Source organism: Heliangelus exortis, chromosome 2 (genome assembly GCF_036169615.1).
Source record: "Heliangelus exortis chromosome 2, bHelExo1.hap1, whole genome shotgun sequence".
NCBI classification, from domain to species: domain Eukaryota; kingdom Metazoa; phylum Chordata; class Aves; order Apodiformes; family Trochilidae; genus Heliangelus; species Heliangelus exortis.
Genome location: NC_092423.1, coordinates 49,980,791 through 50,000,266, shown reverse-complemented (window position 1 = coordinate 50,000,266; position 19,476 = coordinate 49,980,791). Strand labels below are relative to the sequence as shown.

The window sequence follows — 19,476 nt, the reverse complement described above, 5'->3', positions numbered from 1 at the left end:
TGTGAGCTGAAGCCTACTCAGGGATCTTACTTGGTGTAAATTAGTGAAGGCAGAACTGTGTTCTGCTGTAATTAGTTTGCCTCCAGCATAGACCACTTCCTTTAAAACTAATGTGGATATCCTACAAAGTATTGCAGTTGCCCCAAGAGATACACCCTTTCTTTTAAAGATTAAATAAGCTTCCGTTATCAGACATCTTTCTCTATTTAATATCGTGATGGGGACCTCTAAACTTTCTTTTTGTTAGGGTAATGCAATCTATCTAGTTCAGGTACAAAGAGAAGGTAAAATATTTTAGGTAGTAGTAATTACTGAATATCTGCTGCATACCAGGAGTTCAAATCAGTTGTCATCTAAACTGCTTAATGACAGGTGTGATGCATTGCAGTGATTATAGCAATGTTATTCACCAAAAGGTCTTAACACACAATATGCATAATCATTGACTCTTTTTTTGTGCTGTTTCTTTGAAAGAAGCTGATTGTCAGAGGAGAATTCCCTTGATACTGTGTCCTAATTGAAAGATCTGCCGACTCTTGGTGTGTAAAGTGAAAAGGATTGTATTAGTTTTAGAAGCAGAATGTGATTAGTTTGATTGTAAAATTCCACTGGAATTACCTATATTCTGAAAAAACTTCCCAGTTGCAGCATTGTTAGTGTATAGTGTTTGTATTACATAATAGGACAGGGTTTATAGACTGCAAAGTTGTGCATTTACTGCTGGGTTTATGTTCTGATTGTCTCACATCAGTTCAAAGCTATGATACTTTTATAATAAATATTATAATGCTATGTTAGTATTTGATTTTTAAAAAGACAGCTTATATCATGGCATCTTCTGAGAAAATAAGATGGACATTGCCAATAATTTGATGAAGCTCTCTAGTTATACTAAACTGTGACTTAATTAAACAATTAAACTGTGGCTTATATGCACCTAAATTCATAATTTCCCTTTAGATCTGACAGTCAGAAATGTCTCGGAGAGGCTGGGATATATCACATCACCAAACCATTCAATCTGTGCTCTTGGGGGGGGAGAGGGGTGTGCGGAACCAGTTGTGGTATTACTGCTTTTGGTTCTGAAGTTGTTGATGGTTGTTCTTGGTTCTAAATTACAATGTTGCATTTAGATAACCTATAGCTATTGTTTATACACTCTGCTCTTGTATAGCCTGTCTACCAGAGTTAAAGTTATTGCTAGGGAGTGTGAGAAGACCTCATGGGAATCTTTCATCTTGTTAAAAAATCCCAGAAAAAGATTCGCTGGCTTTTTTTACTGTGATTTGCAGAGTAACCATTTCTTGAGATGAAAATTTTTTGTTTATGGTTAATGGTTAATAAAAGTTAATGCTATGTCTTATTTCCTAGTATTCTCTCATGTCTTCACACATGGCGATAGACTCACTTATCAGTAAGACAGATGAGTTCAAATATTATTTGTTTTTCTTAAGAGGATGATCAGAGGGCTGGAGAACCTCTCCTATGAAGACAGGCTGAGAGAGTTGGGGCTGTTCAGCCTAGAAGAAATGAGGGCTCTGGGGAGACTTTAAAATACCATTCTGGTACCTGAGGGAGGCCTACAGGAAAGCTGGAGAGGGACTTTTTTACAAGGGCATATAGTGACAGGGCAAGGGGTAAGGTTTTTAAGCTACAAAAGGGTAGATTTAGATTGGATATTATGAAATTCTTTTCTGTTAAGCTGGTGAGATGCCAAACAGGTCACCTATGGGAGCTGTGGTTGTCTTGTGCTTGGAAGCATTTAAGAGCAGGTTGGATGGGGCTTTGACCAGCGTGGTCTACTGGGAGGTGTCCCTGCCCATGGCAGAGAAATTAGAACTAGATGATCTTTAAGGTGCCCTCCAACTCAAATGATTCTATTATAAAGAATGCATAATTTATTTCTACCATGTTCTCCTGGATTTTTCAAATAAGCAAGAGTATGATATGGCCAAAGCATGGTTCTGATACCTCATAACTAAAACAAATTGGCTTTACAAAGAGGAGTTTGCCCAAGCTACTGTTTCAAGCAAACACACAAAAATTCTAGCATAAGTTTGAAAATTGGCTTGCCAAGTGACCTTTCAAGTTAAGTTTGTCACTATCCTCATTTTCCTCACCTGTGCATTTTGGGAGAACAGAAAATCTACAATTTGAAGCAACAGAGCTGAATTCAGTGGTGAGTAGAGCTAAAGTATTGTAATAATTTAAATAGAAAAAAAAACACGACAAATTGTGATTGATTGATTGATTGATTGATTTATTTATTAAGATCTAAAATATTTTCACATTGGGCATGGTTCCAAATTTCACAGCTTTTGGAAACACAAACTTATTCATCAGGCTTTCATAGCATCTTACATTGGTGACCAAATAAAGGATATTATAGAAAGACAAGTTAGTCCTCAAGTGGATCACTGATACGAAAATAAAATACGGGCTGTGAGGAAGGGATGTGTTTCAGAAAGCTTTTTTAGAATAAGTTTTCTCTGCTCCTTACTAGAGATGGAGTCTGATTCCTCTTCCCCGTGTCAGAAATTATCTTAGTGAACCTCACTAAAATTACAGCCCTTGTGTATGGCAGACCCTGTTGGATGAATGGCATTCCTTAGCAAGGCTGCTGATGTATTTGCATGCCTGCAGACAGATTTGACAGCATCCGCAAAACTCAAACAGCACTTTGGTTTTCCTAGCTAACTGGTGAAAAGTTCTTGAGGGGAAAAAAAAAAAAAATAAAAAAAAATGAAGTGTTAGATGATTTCAGTGCTAAAAAGCAAACCAGCAGACCTCTGAAGCTGGCAACAAAGAAACCAAACCACTCCATTCATGTGGTGCATACAAGAGTTTCTTTCATCAGTTCCCAGGAAGGGATCAATGGTTGTAAGAAGGAAAGTTAAAAAGAAAATTAAGATGAAAAAAAAAACAACCCTCAAAAATTCAAGATCCAGGAATGGCTTCTGCAGATGGCTATGATTTGTGTGAACTTTCATGATTCCAGACAGGATGTATTTGTATTACGACAAATAAGCATTAGTAGAAGAGTAATTATACATTAAGGCAGTTCGAATTTATCTGTTGAAAAACATGCCCTCTTCTCCGACTCTCTTCCACACTGCCTTAAATACCTTAATTTTCACTGTTGTCCAGAAATAAAATAATAAAACCAAGGAGTTTGTACACAGTCTGTATTGCTCCAATTTTAAAATATGAAACAATCTGAAAGAGAATTTGGGCAACACATTGCTTGTGAAGAGGAAAACTACCGATCTAATTCTAGTTTAATTCTGACCTAATTCTAACCTAATTTTTAAAGTCCTTCTGTGCAAATGAAGAACAATACTATGCTAAAAGATGCAGTCCATGTGGAAACTTGGCTACAGTAATTGAACATTAATTAAACTTTAATGGAAGAGCTAATAAAACCACCATCTATAGTCATCTTGATATATCAAGTTTGGTGAAGCATATACCTCCCTGAGAGCAAATTGCTAAACCCCAAAGCATAGAAGAGTTAGGCAGCTGTAGACATATTATGACTATGATCCCCACCTGGAGAAGTTCTGCTTTCTCATAGGGGATATGCTATCTAATTGTATTAACAGTTGTATCATTAATACATGGAAACCTTTAACTGCTGATAACCGTATTTTATTTCTGTGAGCATGAATTTCTTCTGAATTGGACTTGAAAAGTGTATTAAAAACTTGAATGATAGAGGTCATTGTCATTTTGGAACATGGCATTCAGAACCTTTGTTTAGTAATGCTCAGTTTGCTGGATTCCTGAAACACCCACTACCTTAAGACTACTCTACATTATGATTTTAGGAATCCTGGTTTAGGAGCAGCATTCCTAAAGAGACACATACTGCATATTCTATAATATAGTTTTTTAATCATTATTTTGATTTACAAGCCATACTAATTTTCAGCTTTCCTTCTATAATTGAAGACATTCTAGAAGGAGGCTTTGGCAAATCTTGATTTAAAGTTAAATTCCCACAGAACAGAATACTCCAAAAACTATTAGTCTCATATTTAGTGCAGAAGGGTTCAGTGGCTTGTGAATTGTGCTTCAGAGGAAAAGAAACCCAGAGAAAGAATAAGCTTTTAAATGGTAAGTGTACTTTTCAGGAAAGAATTTGTCATATAGATTTTTCACAGGTGAGATTACCATAGAATATCAGTACATATTTACCCAACAGGACTCAAAATGAGAATTTCTTGTAGAGAGATGTTTATGCTTCTGGAGTTTCCATTAAATAAATATTTCTACATTGAACAAATAGAGTTGTGGTTTATGTTGTCATTGGCAATTACAGCACAGCTGTGCAGAAATGACAGGTGTATCTGTGACACTTTTTTTTTTTTAGAAGACATTCACAAAGGATATTTTCTGGAGCTGATATTTGCAATCTGCTATTTCAAAATGTGTGATATTAGTGTTTGAAATAGATGCTGTGAAGTAGCTTGAAAATAGATGCTAGCCTGAATAGTTGTTTAAATATGTCTGCCCAGATTTGTTGTTTTATGCTAAGACTAGCTCAATAAATATTGTAGAGAAAGTCTTATGGTTTCCTATATGTCTTGATTACTTTCTGTACTCTTCTATTTGTTATTGTTAATACACTCTTTCATCCTTTATACCTTAAATGTCTGTTGTATCGGGATCTCTACAAAAATTGGTGGTTTGGGAGAGGACATATTGTGGTTAGAGTGATCAAGATGTTACCTTGTGCCTCCCTGGCTTTTTAATTTGGATTTTATCCCTTGTGTTTTAAATAATCAATTTGGAGTAAGTAAGTATGCTAAGTTCAAATGTGTAAATGTAGCTCTTGACTACAGGTTAAGGCTTCAGAGTACTGTCTCACAAATGAGGATCTTTTTATGCCTAAAATTCTTCCCTTGAATTAAAATGAAATGGATTCACTTGCTGTTTTAAACTGAACTATATATATTTTCTTCATTTTAGTTGTTCTGTCTCAACTTATCTTAGGTGTTCAGCTATATCCTCACTTTGGTGTTGCTTCAGTCTACAAATTCCCATTAGAATTTAATTCTTTGAAATGCCAATAGAAGTAAAGACAGATCCCATTACTATAGATGAAGGGGGCCTACTAGAAAACTAGAGAGGGGCTTTTTACAAGGGCTTGTGGTAACAAGACAAGGGGTGATGCTTTTAAACTGAAAGCTGCTGGATTTAGGCATTAGGAAGAAATTATTTAGTGTGAGGGTGTGAGATACTGGCACAGGTTGCACAGGGAAGTTGTGGAGGCTCCATCCCTGGAAGTGTCCAAGGCCAGCCTGGATGGAGCTTTCAGCAAACGGGTCTAGTGGGAGGTGTCCCTGCCCATGGTAAGGGGAGTTGGAACTAGATATGTTAAGACTTAAGTAATATTTTCTTGTATTTTTTCTGAATGGAATATATGCAGTCTGTCTAATTTTGCTAGGCTTTTTCTTTCATTTTATTCAGATTCTGTTCAAAAGGTTTCCTAAACATCTGAGTTCATGTTTAATAGTAATTTATCAGGGAGACTCTCAAGGAAAGCTTGTCACTTGAATTCTGGCAGAGCAGGCAAATTTTGCATGCCATCTTCAAAGGTGGTATAGCTTTTACCTCCTGTAATCATTATAATATTAATAATGATAAAAGCTTTCAAAGTAAATTCAGACTTTTTAATAAATTCTTTTTAAGTTAAACAATCCCCTATTTGTCTGGTTCACCCACACAACTTCAGAACAATCTTGTTCAGGTTTGACTGATGTGCTCATTACAATGTTTTCTTTTCATGTAAGACAAACAGTATGAATTTGTAGTTCTCAAACTAGATTCTACTAGATGTAGTTCTTAAACAGAAGCTTGGTAGGCTTCTGTTTCTTCCATGAAACAGTTATTCTCAAACTTATCTCCCAACAGTCACTTCCCCCACACTTTTCCATGTTGTCCATCCCATTCTTTCCCTGGAATGCCCTCAACCCTACAATATAAGTGAGCTTTTACAGGAACCACTTCTTACTCATCGCCATTTCTACTCTCTATAGAGCACTCTTTCTCCACCCAGAAACCCTGTACAGGTTACTTCCAGGTTGGAAAAACTATGTCCTTAAGTATTACTAAAATTTATTTTAATCTGATATTCTGGCAAATATGACTCAATGTCTAAAACATCTTATGCGAAGGGTTTTGTATAAATTTTATTGTGCTTTAAACTTAAGAGCAAGCACCACTGTGACTTATTCCCCTTGTTTTCTGTTATATGTGTAAAGCATTTTGATTCATTTTTTAGAGAGGGTTTTTTTTTTTGTTACTTAAAAATTCCAATTACCATAGTCAGTGCTAGAGTGAAAATAAGTCCTCTCTTGTATTATATGTTCTAACTAGTACAATATTACTCCTGATTGTATCACAAATCTGCATTTGGTCTTCAGAATCCTGCAGTGTATTTCATTAAAGGAAGGTGACAATCTTTACCTATTATCTACAAGAGAAAAATAATAATACGTACTTGTGAAATATGAAGCCAAGTCTTTTCCGGTGAAAAAGTTAATTTGACAAAGTAAGTATTTTTCATACCTATTTCAGGTGATGCAGTCAGTATGAAGAATTCACATGATTTAATAATACCTCTTTCTGTCAGTTGACTCACATTTTTTCTGGCAGTTATAGCTGTGCTTGCTGGTCATAGGACAGTGGATTATTGGTATCACACTTCCGTTAAATTTTTTCCTTTCAAACCTTAAACATGCAGAATACTACCCATCCACAAGTGAATATTACAAGTATGTCTGTAGAATAATTTTTCAATGTGGAGTAGAGTGGAACTTTTCAATTTTCAAACATCTTTTAGCTTTTTTAATGCATAAGGGGTGACAATTTTAAATTGTTCCTTTGAATTTCCCCTTGCAGCAATAAAAATTGCTGACAAAAGCAGTCTTATTTGTAGCTATTAATTCTTGGGTATATAAAATCTCAACAGATTTCCATCAAGGTTATTTTTTCCATGTGGAATAGCTTTTGTGTACTCTTTCACTAATCAAGGCTGCTTTGGTGTAGACTGGACTTACAAGGTCAACAGTCCTTGAATTGGAGAAGATAGTTTTATGGTCTGCTGAGAAACAGGCTTTACATGGAAATTAAATACAAGAACAAGGGCTGGAAAATGTTAATGCTGTGGTACAAAGTAAAACATACCTGTGTGAGCCAAGGACAGAATAATAGTCACTTTTAATTTCCTGAATTAGGTTAGGTTCTGTTTCAGTCTCCTTATTTAAATATTACTTTTGCCTGAATTTTTTATAACTTGTTTGAAGGGATATATTGACCAGCTTCTCAGCTACTGAATGTTGACACCAGTTAATCACATGTTTCTTTGTCTTATAGTGAAACTCAAGATTCCTATGTTTATGTTGTTGTATTTTTCATGATTTGAAATATAATTAGGAGTGCCTGGCTTGACTGTTTCTGATGCTTTGGATGTATTAAGTTTCATTGCCCAGTATGTGGGAATGTAGACAGCTTTTACCAGCTCATTAACCTTTTAAAATTGGCTGCAGAATGGATTATTTCCTGTCAGCATCACAGGTCAGTGAGTGGATTACACTCCAGTAGACTCTTTCTAGAAAATTTGAAAAATGTTAAGATATCACAGGATTGATTGATTAACATGATTTTTCCAATTTATGTGGTTTTTTTGGGGAGAAATGCAGATAAGACAATAGGTTAATCTTGCCATTATTCTGAAGTCAGGAAAAGCAAGCATCAACTAAGAAAACTCCACTAGTTGATCCTGTTCTACTGCAAAATGTAAATGTTTTATGCACATACAGCACCTTTTCAGGATGATATTAAGAATAGTGTATGTTTGGACCAGAATGAAGTGCATGGGACTGTGTGTGATCTCACTGATGTGCTTGACCACTACGAAGCATTAGTCCTGGACGTGTTCTTAGGAAGTAATGAGGTTAGGAAGGGTGGCCTTTGATTCTCTTTATTTAAAGTAGTACCCTAGCCTTTGCAGAAGCCATAGTCCCTGTACCTGTAGGCATCACATATATGGAATTTGCTAACAGGTAGATGAACACTGAGACATGCTATGAGTCCTGAAGTTAGCAGACCTCAAAGCCCTTCATATTCTATCCAAGCTCAGTAAGATTGTAGTGAAAAGACATGAACAGACTTTGTTGCTATCATGCAGGTTTGTTAATTATAGACGCCTTGGATTAGTTACATGGTCTCATAGTGTAAATTAAAATTACAGAATGAATCAAAAAGAGTCAGTTCTGAATTGCATACTGTATAAATGAAATATCTGTCATATATTAATTTTTATGCATTAACCTACTAACTTTGTGTTGTGGTTTGAACCTGGCTGATAACAAAAGACCACACAGCTGCTCACTACTCCTCCCTTCTCTCCCTCCCTCCCCCCTCCCCATTATGGGATGGCTAGGAGGAAATCCACCCAGAACATAGTGGGTCAACACAAGGGCTATGAGGTTTTGACTCACCAATTATGCTCACAGGCAAACCAGACTCAATTTGGGGATAACTCAGTTTAATTTATCATTAGTCAAATCAAAACAGGGCGAAGAGAAAACACAAACCAGAGCTTAAGTATTTTCTCCTCACACCTCTCCTCTTCCCAAGGCTAAAGTACTTCGTTCTTACTATCTCTACCTCCCAATGGCACAGAGGGACAGGTAGTGGGGTTTACAGTCCGGACGCCACAGGTTCTTCTCTGCTGCTCCTTCCTCTTAGGGAGAAGGATTCCTCACAATTTTTCCCTACTTCACCATAGGGTCCCTCCCATGGGAGAAAATCCTTCAGGAACCCATCCAACACGAGTCCCTCCTGCCAGGCACACTTCTTGGGCGCAAACTGCTCCATCGCGGGCAGCCCACAGGGCCATGGGCTACTTCAGGAACAATCCTCTCCATGGCTGCAGGGCCACAACATCTGCTCTGGGATCCTCCCCAGGCTGCAGGATTCCACATGGGCAGCAGGTCTGCAATACCTGCTCCGTCATGGGCCTTTAGGGTCTGCTCCACTGTGCTCCTCCATAAGTGCAGGGGACAGGCTGCCATCCCACTATGGCATTTAGAGAAAAATTTCTTCAGGCACCTTCTCCCTCCCGTTTCTCACCAGCTTTGGTCTGCCTGGTCTGACATTGCTCTCCTCTGGTGTTCTCCCTTCTGATGATGTTCTCTCTGTCCACATTCTCCTCCTTCTCCTCTTACTTCCCCCTTCTCCTCTGCCCTGCTCTTAACTACTGTGTATCTCCCCTTTGCGAATATGTTAATCACTGAGGCAAAAATCTTTTTGTTTACTAAGGTGGGTCCTGGCATCTTGGAACAAGGAGAGCTCTTGCAGCTACTTACATGAGCCATCCTTGGGGGAGGGGACCCCTTCCCCCCAAACACTTTGTCACAAATAATAAAGTTTATGCTCTCCAGGATTCTTGAAGGAATGTTTTTGATTTGTCCATGTCACTGAAAACCACAGTAGAAATGAGAATCTTGAAACTACTAGCAGTGCTTTTCAAGGTGCCTCAAAAAGAAAGTTACTTGTACTGATATTTGCAGGAGTAAACACTTGCTTTTGTGGAAATATGTACACTGAGTATGACAATGAATCGAGCTTTTCCTTCTAAAACCTTTTTCAGTAGGTTGCTTGTTTTAACTGAACTGATTAACTGAACTGATTACTAAACTAATCTTCTAATAAATGTTTATGACAGCTTGACATCATCCTGTTAGAAATCTCTGTTCATCAGAGCACTGACATAGCTGTGCTAATGTGGTGGGTATTGTAATTTAAAGCTAATTGGTCTGCTAAATGGATACTGAGTATCTGCAGCTTTGGGTTGCAGTCACCTTGTTCTGTGTTATGTTCTGCATATTGTTAGAATCTTAGACAGTGATTCCAAAGATTGTATGATTGGATACTTTTTTTTCCTGGTCTTGCCATACATTTAGCATAGCAATGTATACTACGTACTATGTTTGTATTTACATTAGTTTTTCAGGTATTAATACGACTGCTGAGTTTAAATGTTATGTCACATGGTGTCCATATATTATTATTATTATTATTATTATTAAAAATATATTTCTCTGTGCATCTTAATATATGAACAAGTTTGGTTTTTTCCAATTTTTGCTTGTACAAGCTGAAGAACTCAGTATTCATGACATTTGTTAACCCCAAAATTATGTTTCGTGTATCATTATAGCTTGCAAATTCCTAGTCCTTGATTTGTTACTTTATTTTTATTGTGCTATAGTACAGTTATTCTGGATGAGTTTAATTTCCTTTTCTTTATTCCAGGGTTGGGAAGAAACTGTGGATGCTTCCATTTCCTACTTGTTAAGAACTTGTTTGTCTAAGAGCTCTAAAGAACAGGCCCTGACTCTCAGCAGTGAGTTGTGCATGCCCAAAGACACGAGTAGACTGAAGAAAAACATCACTCTCTTCTGTGACAGATTGGCCAAAGGTGGTCGCCTTTCCTTAGGTACAGATCCAGCCACTCAGCAAGCTTCTGTCATGCCAGGTGAGACATGAAGTACATATTCCTAATTCAAAATACTGCATTCCTCTATTAAAACTAGAAATTAGGTACATCTGATTGTGTTAGCAGTTTGGTTTTCACTGTTGGTCGAGACCAAACACGGAGTGTGTTGCAGACTAGTAGAATAAGTTAGGTAATGCAACAATTTTAAATGCAAGTTTTATCTCAATTAGATCACATACAGTATGTGCACAGTTGTGCAGCAAATGAACCTCAGATGGTTGTCTTTATCTTCTGAAAGCTTTATCACTTATTTCTCTGCACTTCTAAATGGAAAGCATACGTGTGTGCGTGTCGAACACTATGGAAGAATGGGAAGTTAGAAGTCCTAATTTCATGAGAAATAAATTATTATGCTTGCGTTACTGTCTTTATGGCATATTCATATAACTTCATAATTGTGAAGGAGTCATCACACTGAATAAAAAAAATCTGGAACTTTAGACTAGTTGAGTGGATAATATCTCACAGAAAGCATGAAATTAAAGATTAAACTAATTTAAGTAGATGTTAATATTCCTCATTTGGAGAAGATTTCAGAGTGCACAATGACTTTAATGTACTGGAATTCTCATTATTTAAAGATATTTTATTCATATCCTTTTCTATATTCCTACTTTTTGATAACAGTGGGAACACAGTAGAGTCTGCTAGCGTATTTGTACTGTTGCAAGATATTTTTCCTGCTGTTGTTCTATGTTGAGACAGCCTCTTAAAAACATCAGATCCTCTTGCTGGCTTGGTTTCTTTCCCCAGCTTTGTGCTCTGAATTTGGGTTGGATGTTCACTCAGCTTCATAGTCTCCTAAACCACATAATATCACTATGGTCTTTGACCTCAATGTCCTGCTTCACCTACAGCAGTCTTCTCAGCTGTAGGGAAAAGTATGTATTGTATACACACATCATGCTTAAATTTGGGAGTTAATTTTGTTTTAATGAGTAAAGTGTATGGTAAAGTTTAGAGCTGTGTTTTGATTTTCTGTATTTTTTACATTACAGAGATTTAATTCCTTTTTAATGTGATCTGAATGGCCTGGGAAATGTTTCAGGAACTCAGTGTCTTTCTTATTACTGTGTACAAACCTCCTTTGCATGTGCTACTTTAAATGATTTAGTATAACAGCTGCAGTCTGTGAAATGGTAGGAATGTTAATTTTTTTTCATGTTATCCTACGTCTGTATCTGAAAGCAGACTGATGATCATGTGAAGTGAAGAAGTGAGCCAGAATACATATAAAACTCATTTTATACACTTTTTTAGTGTTTCTTTACAAGACTAAAATATGTGTTAGGGGTATTTCATTTGTTGAACATAAAGAAGATTATATAGGCATTGTTTTACCTTCTAAGAATTTTGAAAAGGGTAGATAGCTACAGTTGATCTTTTTCCACCTAAGCTAATAGGGTATCGTAAGCTCCCTGTTCAATTGACTGGTGTTATAGAGTTCAGGGGACTTCAATTTGATTATGAGTAGTTCTGTTAGGAGAAGAGTAAAACTTGAAAAAAATATAATTAATTAGGAGAAGACTTGCTTTTGATGGAGGACCTTGGGAAAGCTGTCTGGTCATGCTTCCCATGTTGCATATATAAAGGGTAAAAGTAAAAAAAAAAAAAAAAAAATTGAATCTACTGCTTTCTGTTCCTGATCCCAATTTTACACCACAAAGGCATGAGTGACATATAGTGGAGTAATTTTGACTGTGGTGGTACAGGTAGATGGTTTTACTGCCTCTCAAATAAAAATAATACAAGGAACAAGTGCAATCCAAGCAAAACACAGGATATGTGACTGTGGGGCATTAGCCATGTATTGGTGAGATGTGGGACCATGATTACCATTTTACATGATGAATAGTGAAAAATTAAGTACCTGCAAGGATCTGGTTGAGATCTTGTATTGCAATGTCCCAACCAACATACAGTGGTTTATCTGTACTTGAAATGGCCTTTGGCCATGGTTTACATTAAAAAGAATGAAAAACTGTAATCCAAATGCAGATTCCAAAGGAAATAATTTTACTTTCAAAATTAGGGTGTAGCCCTTTTGAGTATCAAATGAGCTAATTAAGAATCAAAATTATGACCTAATTAGGCTAACACTTCAGAACATCAAAGAAAGTAACATTTAAAGAATTTTTAAAACCTAATAGAATTTCTTGTTTTCACTGAGTTCAGCCTGAAGCCTTGATTAAAAAAAAGTTTGCACATTTCTGCATTTACTCATAGAATCATCATGGTTGGAAAGGACCTTCAAGGTCATGGAGTTCAACTGTCAGTCCTGTACCATCTTAAGCACTAAATCACTTCCTGAAGTGCCACATCTACCCATTTTTTTTAATACCCCCAAATACTCATTAACTGTTGAGAATATGGTTTTTGGGAAAATATAGAAGAGCTTAAAAATAAGAAATTTAATGTTAGCAGGGCAGGCATCTTGGAGAGAGTACTCCTACCAAACCTCCAAACTGGGAGTTTTCTTGGGAGAATGAAGCTTTTAATGAGGGTTCTAAACATATTTGTCTTTTCACCTGTTTGTGTTTTCTGTGGCTATCCCTACAGTAAGAGATGTGGTAAGTAATGTGGTCCATTAGAAGCAGATCTTGGGGGGGGAGAGGGGGGAAGTGCTTGAGGCTGGCAAAGTAACTTTTAGCATCTGTATGTTTTAGAGGGTGTTTGAACTGGCTCTGTTCCTGCCTGGTGTTCTGATACTCTCTTAGCAGTTGGAGTGCTTTGGATGCAGGTACTAGGAGTTGTCTGCCCAGTTAGACTGACCTGCCCCAAAACACCCCTCGGTGTGAAAAAACTGCTGTTAGAGGGGATAGTCAAGAAATTTCTCTCACTTATGATTACAAATAAAAATACCTGTTCAGTCTACACTAGGAGGAATTTGAGAATGGTAATTTCATTATATGAATAATGAAATAATTATATTCATTATATAAATGATTTCATTATCTGAAATAACTATATGCTATTGGGTAAAGACCTATTTGATAATGACTGTAAAATAAATGTACTGCTTCTCCCAGTCCCTTAAAAGAATAGGACTAGGAAGAGGAGAATGGGGTAGAAATATACATGGAGATGGAGGGAGTGAGAGTTGAATTTGGATCCAAGGACTTTTGGTTAAATATTGAATGTCAAGGTAAGGGAAAGTTCTTTGGGGTGTTTAAGCTCCAAGCCAAAGATGGCCCTGTAGTGTAGATGTCATTGAGAAGCTTGAGGAGCTTGTTCACTACTGCTTTTTTTTAATTATTCTTTTTCTTAGTGGTAGAAACTCCTTTTTTCTATAGCATCTGACATGTAAGAACTTGTTTAAAAGTGCCCATGATCCTCCTGCCATTGCAGGGCTATAACAGTTAGCTGGATGTCTAGAATTTATATTTAATATGTTCAAGATGATATTCCCTGGAGTCTAGAGAAATTGCCTGAAGCCACATTGAAAAGCTGATTATTATCTTTAAGCGTGCAACTATTTCAAAGATGCCTTCAGAAAATAGTTCAGTATTTGTAGTTAATCCAAGAGTATATGTTAGAAATAAGCCATGGTCTTTGCTGGGGCTGTTTTTGTTCATTATTTTCTTTAATGGCTTCAGTGATGGGATATGGAGCATTAATGTTAAAATTGTGGGCTTGCAACAAATGAGCAGTAGTTTCAAGCATACTGAAAGAGGCTTAGATCTGATCTTGACAGAGGAAGGAGCTTAACTCTGTAAGATGGTGTTCAGTCAAAACAAGCACAAAGGACTGTAGCAAATAAGAATCAGACAAACTAAAAATTGAGAAATGGTTCCTCAAGCATTGTTGCCAGAGGACAGACTCCTAGGGGTTCTAATGGACCAGCAACTGAATAGAAGTCACTAATTGGGTCCTATTAAAGAAAAAATTCCAACTTTGAGATGTAGTCATATGGCTTCAATGGGGGGATATAATTATTTATTTCTACTCTTCATGAGAAAGATTTGATTGAAATTACATGACAGCACAATTTAAGAAAGACTTAGACAAATTGAATAGAGTTCAGAGGAGAGCACAAAAATTATAAATGAACGAAACAATTTTGCTTTTTGTTTCCTCTGAGGGAAAAAGAAAGGTTGAGGAGGGGCATGATAGTTTTTCAGTATGTAGAATGTTCTTATAAGGATGATGAAAAGTTATTCAGGATCATTGGCTAAATATGATTATAACTGTAAGCCACATCAGGCTGTATCATCTACTGTGTTGCCTTTGGCAATGCATAAATGGTTGGATGAGAGGAATGGTGAGGGGCTTAGGGATTGGTGCCAACCCCAAGTGTGGGTCAGTGCCAGGGAAGTGCTAAGGAAAGGTGCTGTAGACCACCCAGGTTGTGATGTATTGAGTTGAATGGATGCAAGAATTCATAACATAAAACCTGATGACCTGCAGGGAATTAATTCTGCAGCTTTAAAAGGTCTCTTATAATACCTGCGTGTTTTTCAGGATTGCTTTGAAAACCTAAAGTGGTATCAGTCATGGCTGTGTAGGGACTTTTTTAGGTGTCCGTCTGACTGGAGCTCTATTTGCAGTATTACCTCAGCAGTATTTTGGGTATCTTAGCTACTCCTTGGCCAGAATGATATCCTACTTTTCCTGTAATAGTGTGTGTGTAGATGGCATCCTGTTGCATATATATCAGTTCAGTGCTTTGGTCAAGCAAGATTTTTTTAAAAAAAATCGTATCTTTGTTTGTTTAGAAGAACTTCCTATTGTGCTTTAGCATGATTTAGTTACATAGTTGAATATAACTGGAGCAGCAGAGGAACTGTTACTTAACCTGAAAATGTATTACTGAGAACAGCATCACTGAAATCTGTGGAATGCCAGACTGTGTGCTTAGGTCAACTGAATCTTCAGAACTGAAATTATAATCTTTTTTCAAGTTGACTACAATTCTCCATTTTTATGATATGATTATTTCAATCTGATTATCAATGGGTAAATGCTAACTTTAAAGACAGTGTCTTTACCACATTAAATATGTATATATATGGATCCACAGTGTATTTACTCATGCTTAGGAAGACAAAAGTTTTTCTAATTTCATGGTTTTTTTTTGTTTTTTTTTTTTTTGGGTTTTTTTGTTTTTTTTTTGTTTTTTTTTTGGTTTTTTTTTGGTTTGGTTTGGTTTTTTTGTTTTTGTTTTGTTTTGGGTTTTTTGTTGTTTTTTTGTTTGTTTTTTTGTTTGGGGTTTTTTTTGTGTGTGGTGGGTTTTTTTTTGTTTTTTTTTTTAATGTATAAGCTTATAAAAGCCTCTCTTCAGAATCCTTCAGTGGTATACTTGAGTGAATATTGCTCATTTTGAATCTGTGTTCTTAACTGGAAAACTGGAATGCAGCAGAATGTGTCATATTCCTTAAGGAACTCTCTGTTTACATGCTACTAAACTTGAGGAGAATGTCAGAACTAATGGAAAAAACATGTGGAAGTTCCTGGAAGACCAGTATTCATTTGTGTGTGTGTATATATACATATGTATATATATAAAAATAGATATAAACATTGTTGTAAAGCTCTGAGTACACAGAATATACTATAAATAAAGACTAGTTTGATCCGAAGAAATAGGATTTTTCTTGTTGCAGATTGCTCTCTTTGACAGTTAATTATCAATGCTTCATTGGTCATTAGGGGAAAGGAACAAGCAGTCTAAGGTATTCTCAGTGATACAGAAAAGGTCTTGTGGAATGCAGTGCCTGCCACTTGTTAGTAACACAGATTCCAGTCTCCCATCTGTCATGGGAATGTTATCTCAGTAGCAACTACTGAAATTTTCTTGCCTGGAAAAGTTAGAATCACACAGTTGAAAAATACTCAAAAGTAATTTGGCAGTCTGCAGAGGGCAGAGAAATCAGAATCGGGGACTAGGTGATACATGAAATCACCAGCAGATATTCTCAGAATCAGCAGAGGCTGATAATCAAAGCTTGAAAATTTTTCCTGTAACTGTATTGTGAGCCTCTCAATCTGGGTTCTGCCAAGGACTCAGTGTAGAGAAAATCCTGTAGTCTAAAGTGTGAAACTATCAGGCAATAAGATTTCAGCAAGATTTGATGAAGGAGATTACTAAACAGTGTGATCATTGCATACTTCTGTATCCAGTTTGTGTGGTTCTGCTTGGCTGAGCTGTTCAGCTGGTATAAACATGCTTCTTTTCTCCATATAATTGCAGATGATAAGCACGTAAGAATGATAATAAGAACCAAGAAATTGCTTTAATTTTGTCGACCTCTAGCACTGTCAAGCACTGTGTTCTAGTTCTCCATGTTTAAAATATTTTTTTCAGAAATTTATTAGCTGTTCATGATGAACAGTTCTATCAATATAAACGCCTAGAAGTAAGCAAATAGTAATAAATCAAACATTTTAAACCAATTACTTAGATTCTATTTTTGAGACTAAAATATATCCCTTGCCCCACAAAGCTGATTTAGTGAAAAAGCAGAGGAATAGCAAATCATCAGGGAGAGTTTTGAGAGTGCTTACAGCAACATGGTTTTGTGGTTGCTCAAGAAAAGCTTTAGAACAACTTGCTGGAGGCAGAAACAGTGATTGTTTGGCCCTCATGTGAATCTTTAATCTTTTGAATTTCTTTCAATTGTAACTTTATTAACTCTTTAAAAAAATTTCCATTCTTTTAGTAACTTTAGTAATTTGTTTCTGCAGAACAGAAAATGGAACTACATAGAAATGAATTGACTTCCCCAGGGTCATACCATGAGCCAGTAGCACCTGTGTCTAAACAGAATTTAATGTGCCTTGCAGTCTTGTGTTGTAGCTTTTATGTACAGTTGGTTTTAGGTGTTTTGCTGTTAAAACACGTTGTAGATAAACAGATTGTGGTGGGACAGCTTGCCTTGCTGCCTGTTCTTGTATCATTCCGCATGGTTCAGGTGAAGACATTTAAAAGATCAAACTGGGTAAGAGAGTGAGAAAGAATGGCTGAGGTGGTCTTCAATTTCAAATTCAGCCAAATTTCATTGCTCTGCTGGACTCAAATCATAGTTCCTCAAATGGTTTGTTTCAAGAAATTACATATACAATGGCAAAGCATATGGATTTTATTTTATTGAAAAATAGGTACTGATAGAAAAAACATTTTTGTTTGTTTGGGACATTCCAAAATTCCAGCATAGTGAAAAGGGACAAAATAAGATGGAAGTGTAACAAGACACATTTGTGGGCAGGGTTGTGAAAAGGTTTTTATTATGTTGTTTAGAAAGTCTCCCCTACTCAATTGATATTACAGCTGGCAAAAACCACAGAGGAAAGGAGTACAAAGGTTAAGAAGGCTAAAGTAATAACCTTTAAAAAAAATTAATAATTTAAAGAGGAAAATGTCATGCATAATGAATAAAAAAGAAATCCCGCCTGAGATTTGGGATTCATTCATTTATTGTACTATGAAATTTAGTTGGCAGCACTGCAATTCCAACTTGCCTCAGCTAAGTACAGTTATGATCAACACATTAATGCCTTGGTATGTACAATCTGGTTGCTGGCTCTTTGTGTTGAAACCTATTAAATTTTAATATGTCCTACTTAAGAATAAGTGTTCACAAATGATTCATAATGTTGAGGTAAGCTTTTGGTGAAAATAATTTTCACTTGAAAGAATTTCCCCTAATGATCGTGTTTGTCACTGGGCTTTTTTTCCATGTTGCATGAGTCCTTTAGGGACCACAAGCAGAAATTAACTTCTAGAATCTGCACTAAAGAGGTAATTTTTCAAAACTACCAAAAAGTATTGCTTAAGGAGAAAGTGTTCATCCTGTTACCCTCCATTTTAGAAGACTGAATAGTATCAAGTAAAAAAGTAAAAGTAAATCCTAAGTTATTCTAAGAGGTTGTATCAAATGATGTAATGTGTTTTTAAAAAAAGGTGAACTTCAGTAACGTAGCATTATTCCTTTATTTACAGTGTGCGATTAATGGGGAGTCAGTCTTGTATGTCCAGTCATACTTTTGAATTTCCACTTAACAGGTTTTCCCTTTGTTCCTTTAAGATTTTGTTTCCTGTGGTGTTTCAACAATTACCTATATGAAGAAGTGGCTTCATATTCGTACATGTGCTGTAGGCATTTGAAGAGCATAAGTAGCTGTGCAATTTGGATAACATTATTTCACCTTTTCAGTCTCTAACTAGAAAAGACCACTGCAAAATTACGATGTAATTTCCTAAGTGCAATCATAGCAAAACCTATCCACAACAAGGTATTGGGATGAGAGATACTACAGAGGCATGAAAGGAGGGGTGGAGTGGAAAATGATTTTCACGTCACCTCTCTTAAAATAGTTTTTTATTTTGTTGTTGCTTTGGTTTTTTGTTCTGTTTTGGTTTGTTTTAATAATATGTGTGTGCAACATTTCAGTTGATTGTAAATATTTCTTTTAACAAGATGCACAGTATGTCTAGGTTAACACCTTATTCAGTTTCTTCTGACTGGAAGTAGCATCTCTTAGTCAGCACAGGTACAACTTTTTACAGATCAGTATTTGGGGCTGTTGTTTCAGGTACCACAAAACATTTGTTTTACATTTCTTACTTTTTCTTGTTTTCTGGCACATCTAAGTTGAGTAAACCTGGCTCTTCTCTGACATAAATTATATGCAGCTTAGCTGAAATTGCTTGTGGTAAAGCTTTCTGAACTGTTCTGAGCAAGTGGGCCTACGATGAGATAGTTATTTGCATGCTTTTTTTTCCTTTTTATCACTGAATTTGCCTTGCAGCTTTTGAAAGGCAAACTCTTACTCTCCATGTTTTGTTTAGTTCTCAAAAAAAACGTGTGACAGTATGGATGTCTTTTCTCACTATTCGGGTCTTTAAAAAATGGAGTAAAAGGGTTCATGTATGTGGAACTGATTTAATAATTTTTCTTGTATAGGCA

The 19,476-nt window shown here is 36.2% G+C and overlaps 1 protein-coding gene across 1 annotated transcript in view; it reads left to right on the top strand.

Moving 5' to 3' along the window:
* BBS9 (Bardet-Biedl syndrome 9) overlaps positions 1 to 19,476 on the top strand; it is a 282,566-nt gene that overhangs the window by 136,140 nt on the left and 126,950 nt on the right. The window contains exon 22 of the mRNA XM_071736076.1: positions 10,327 to 10,549. Within this exon, the coding sequence (XP_071592177.1) occupies positions 10,327 to 10,549 (223 nt within the window). The remainder of the gene's footprint in view (positions 1 to 10,326; positions 10,550 to 19,476) is intronic.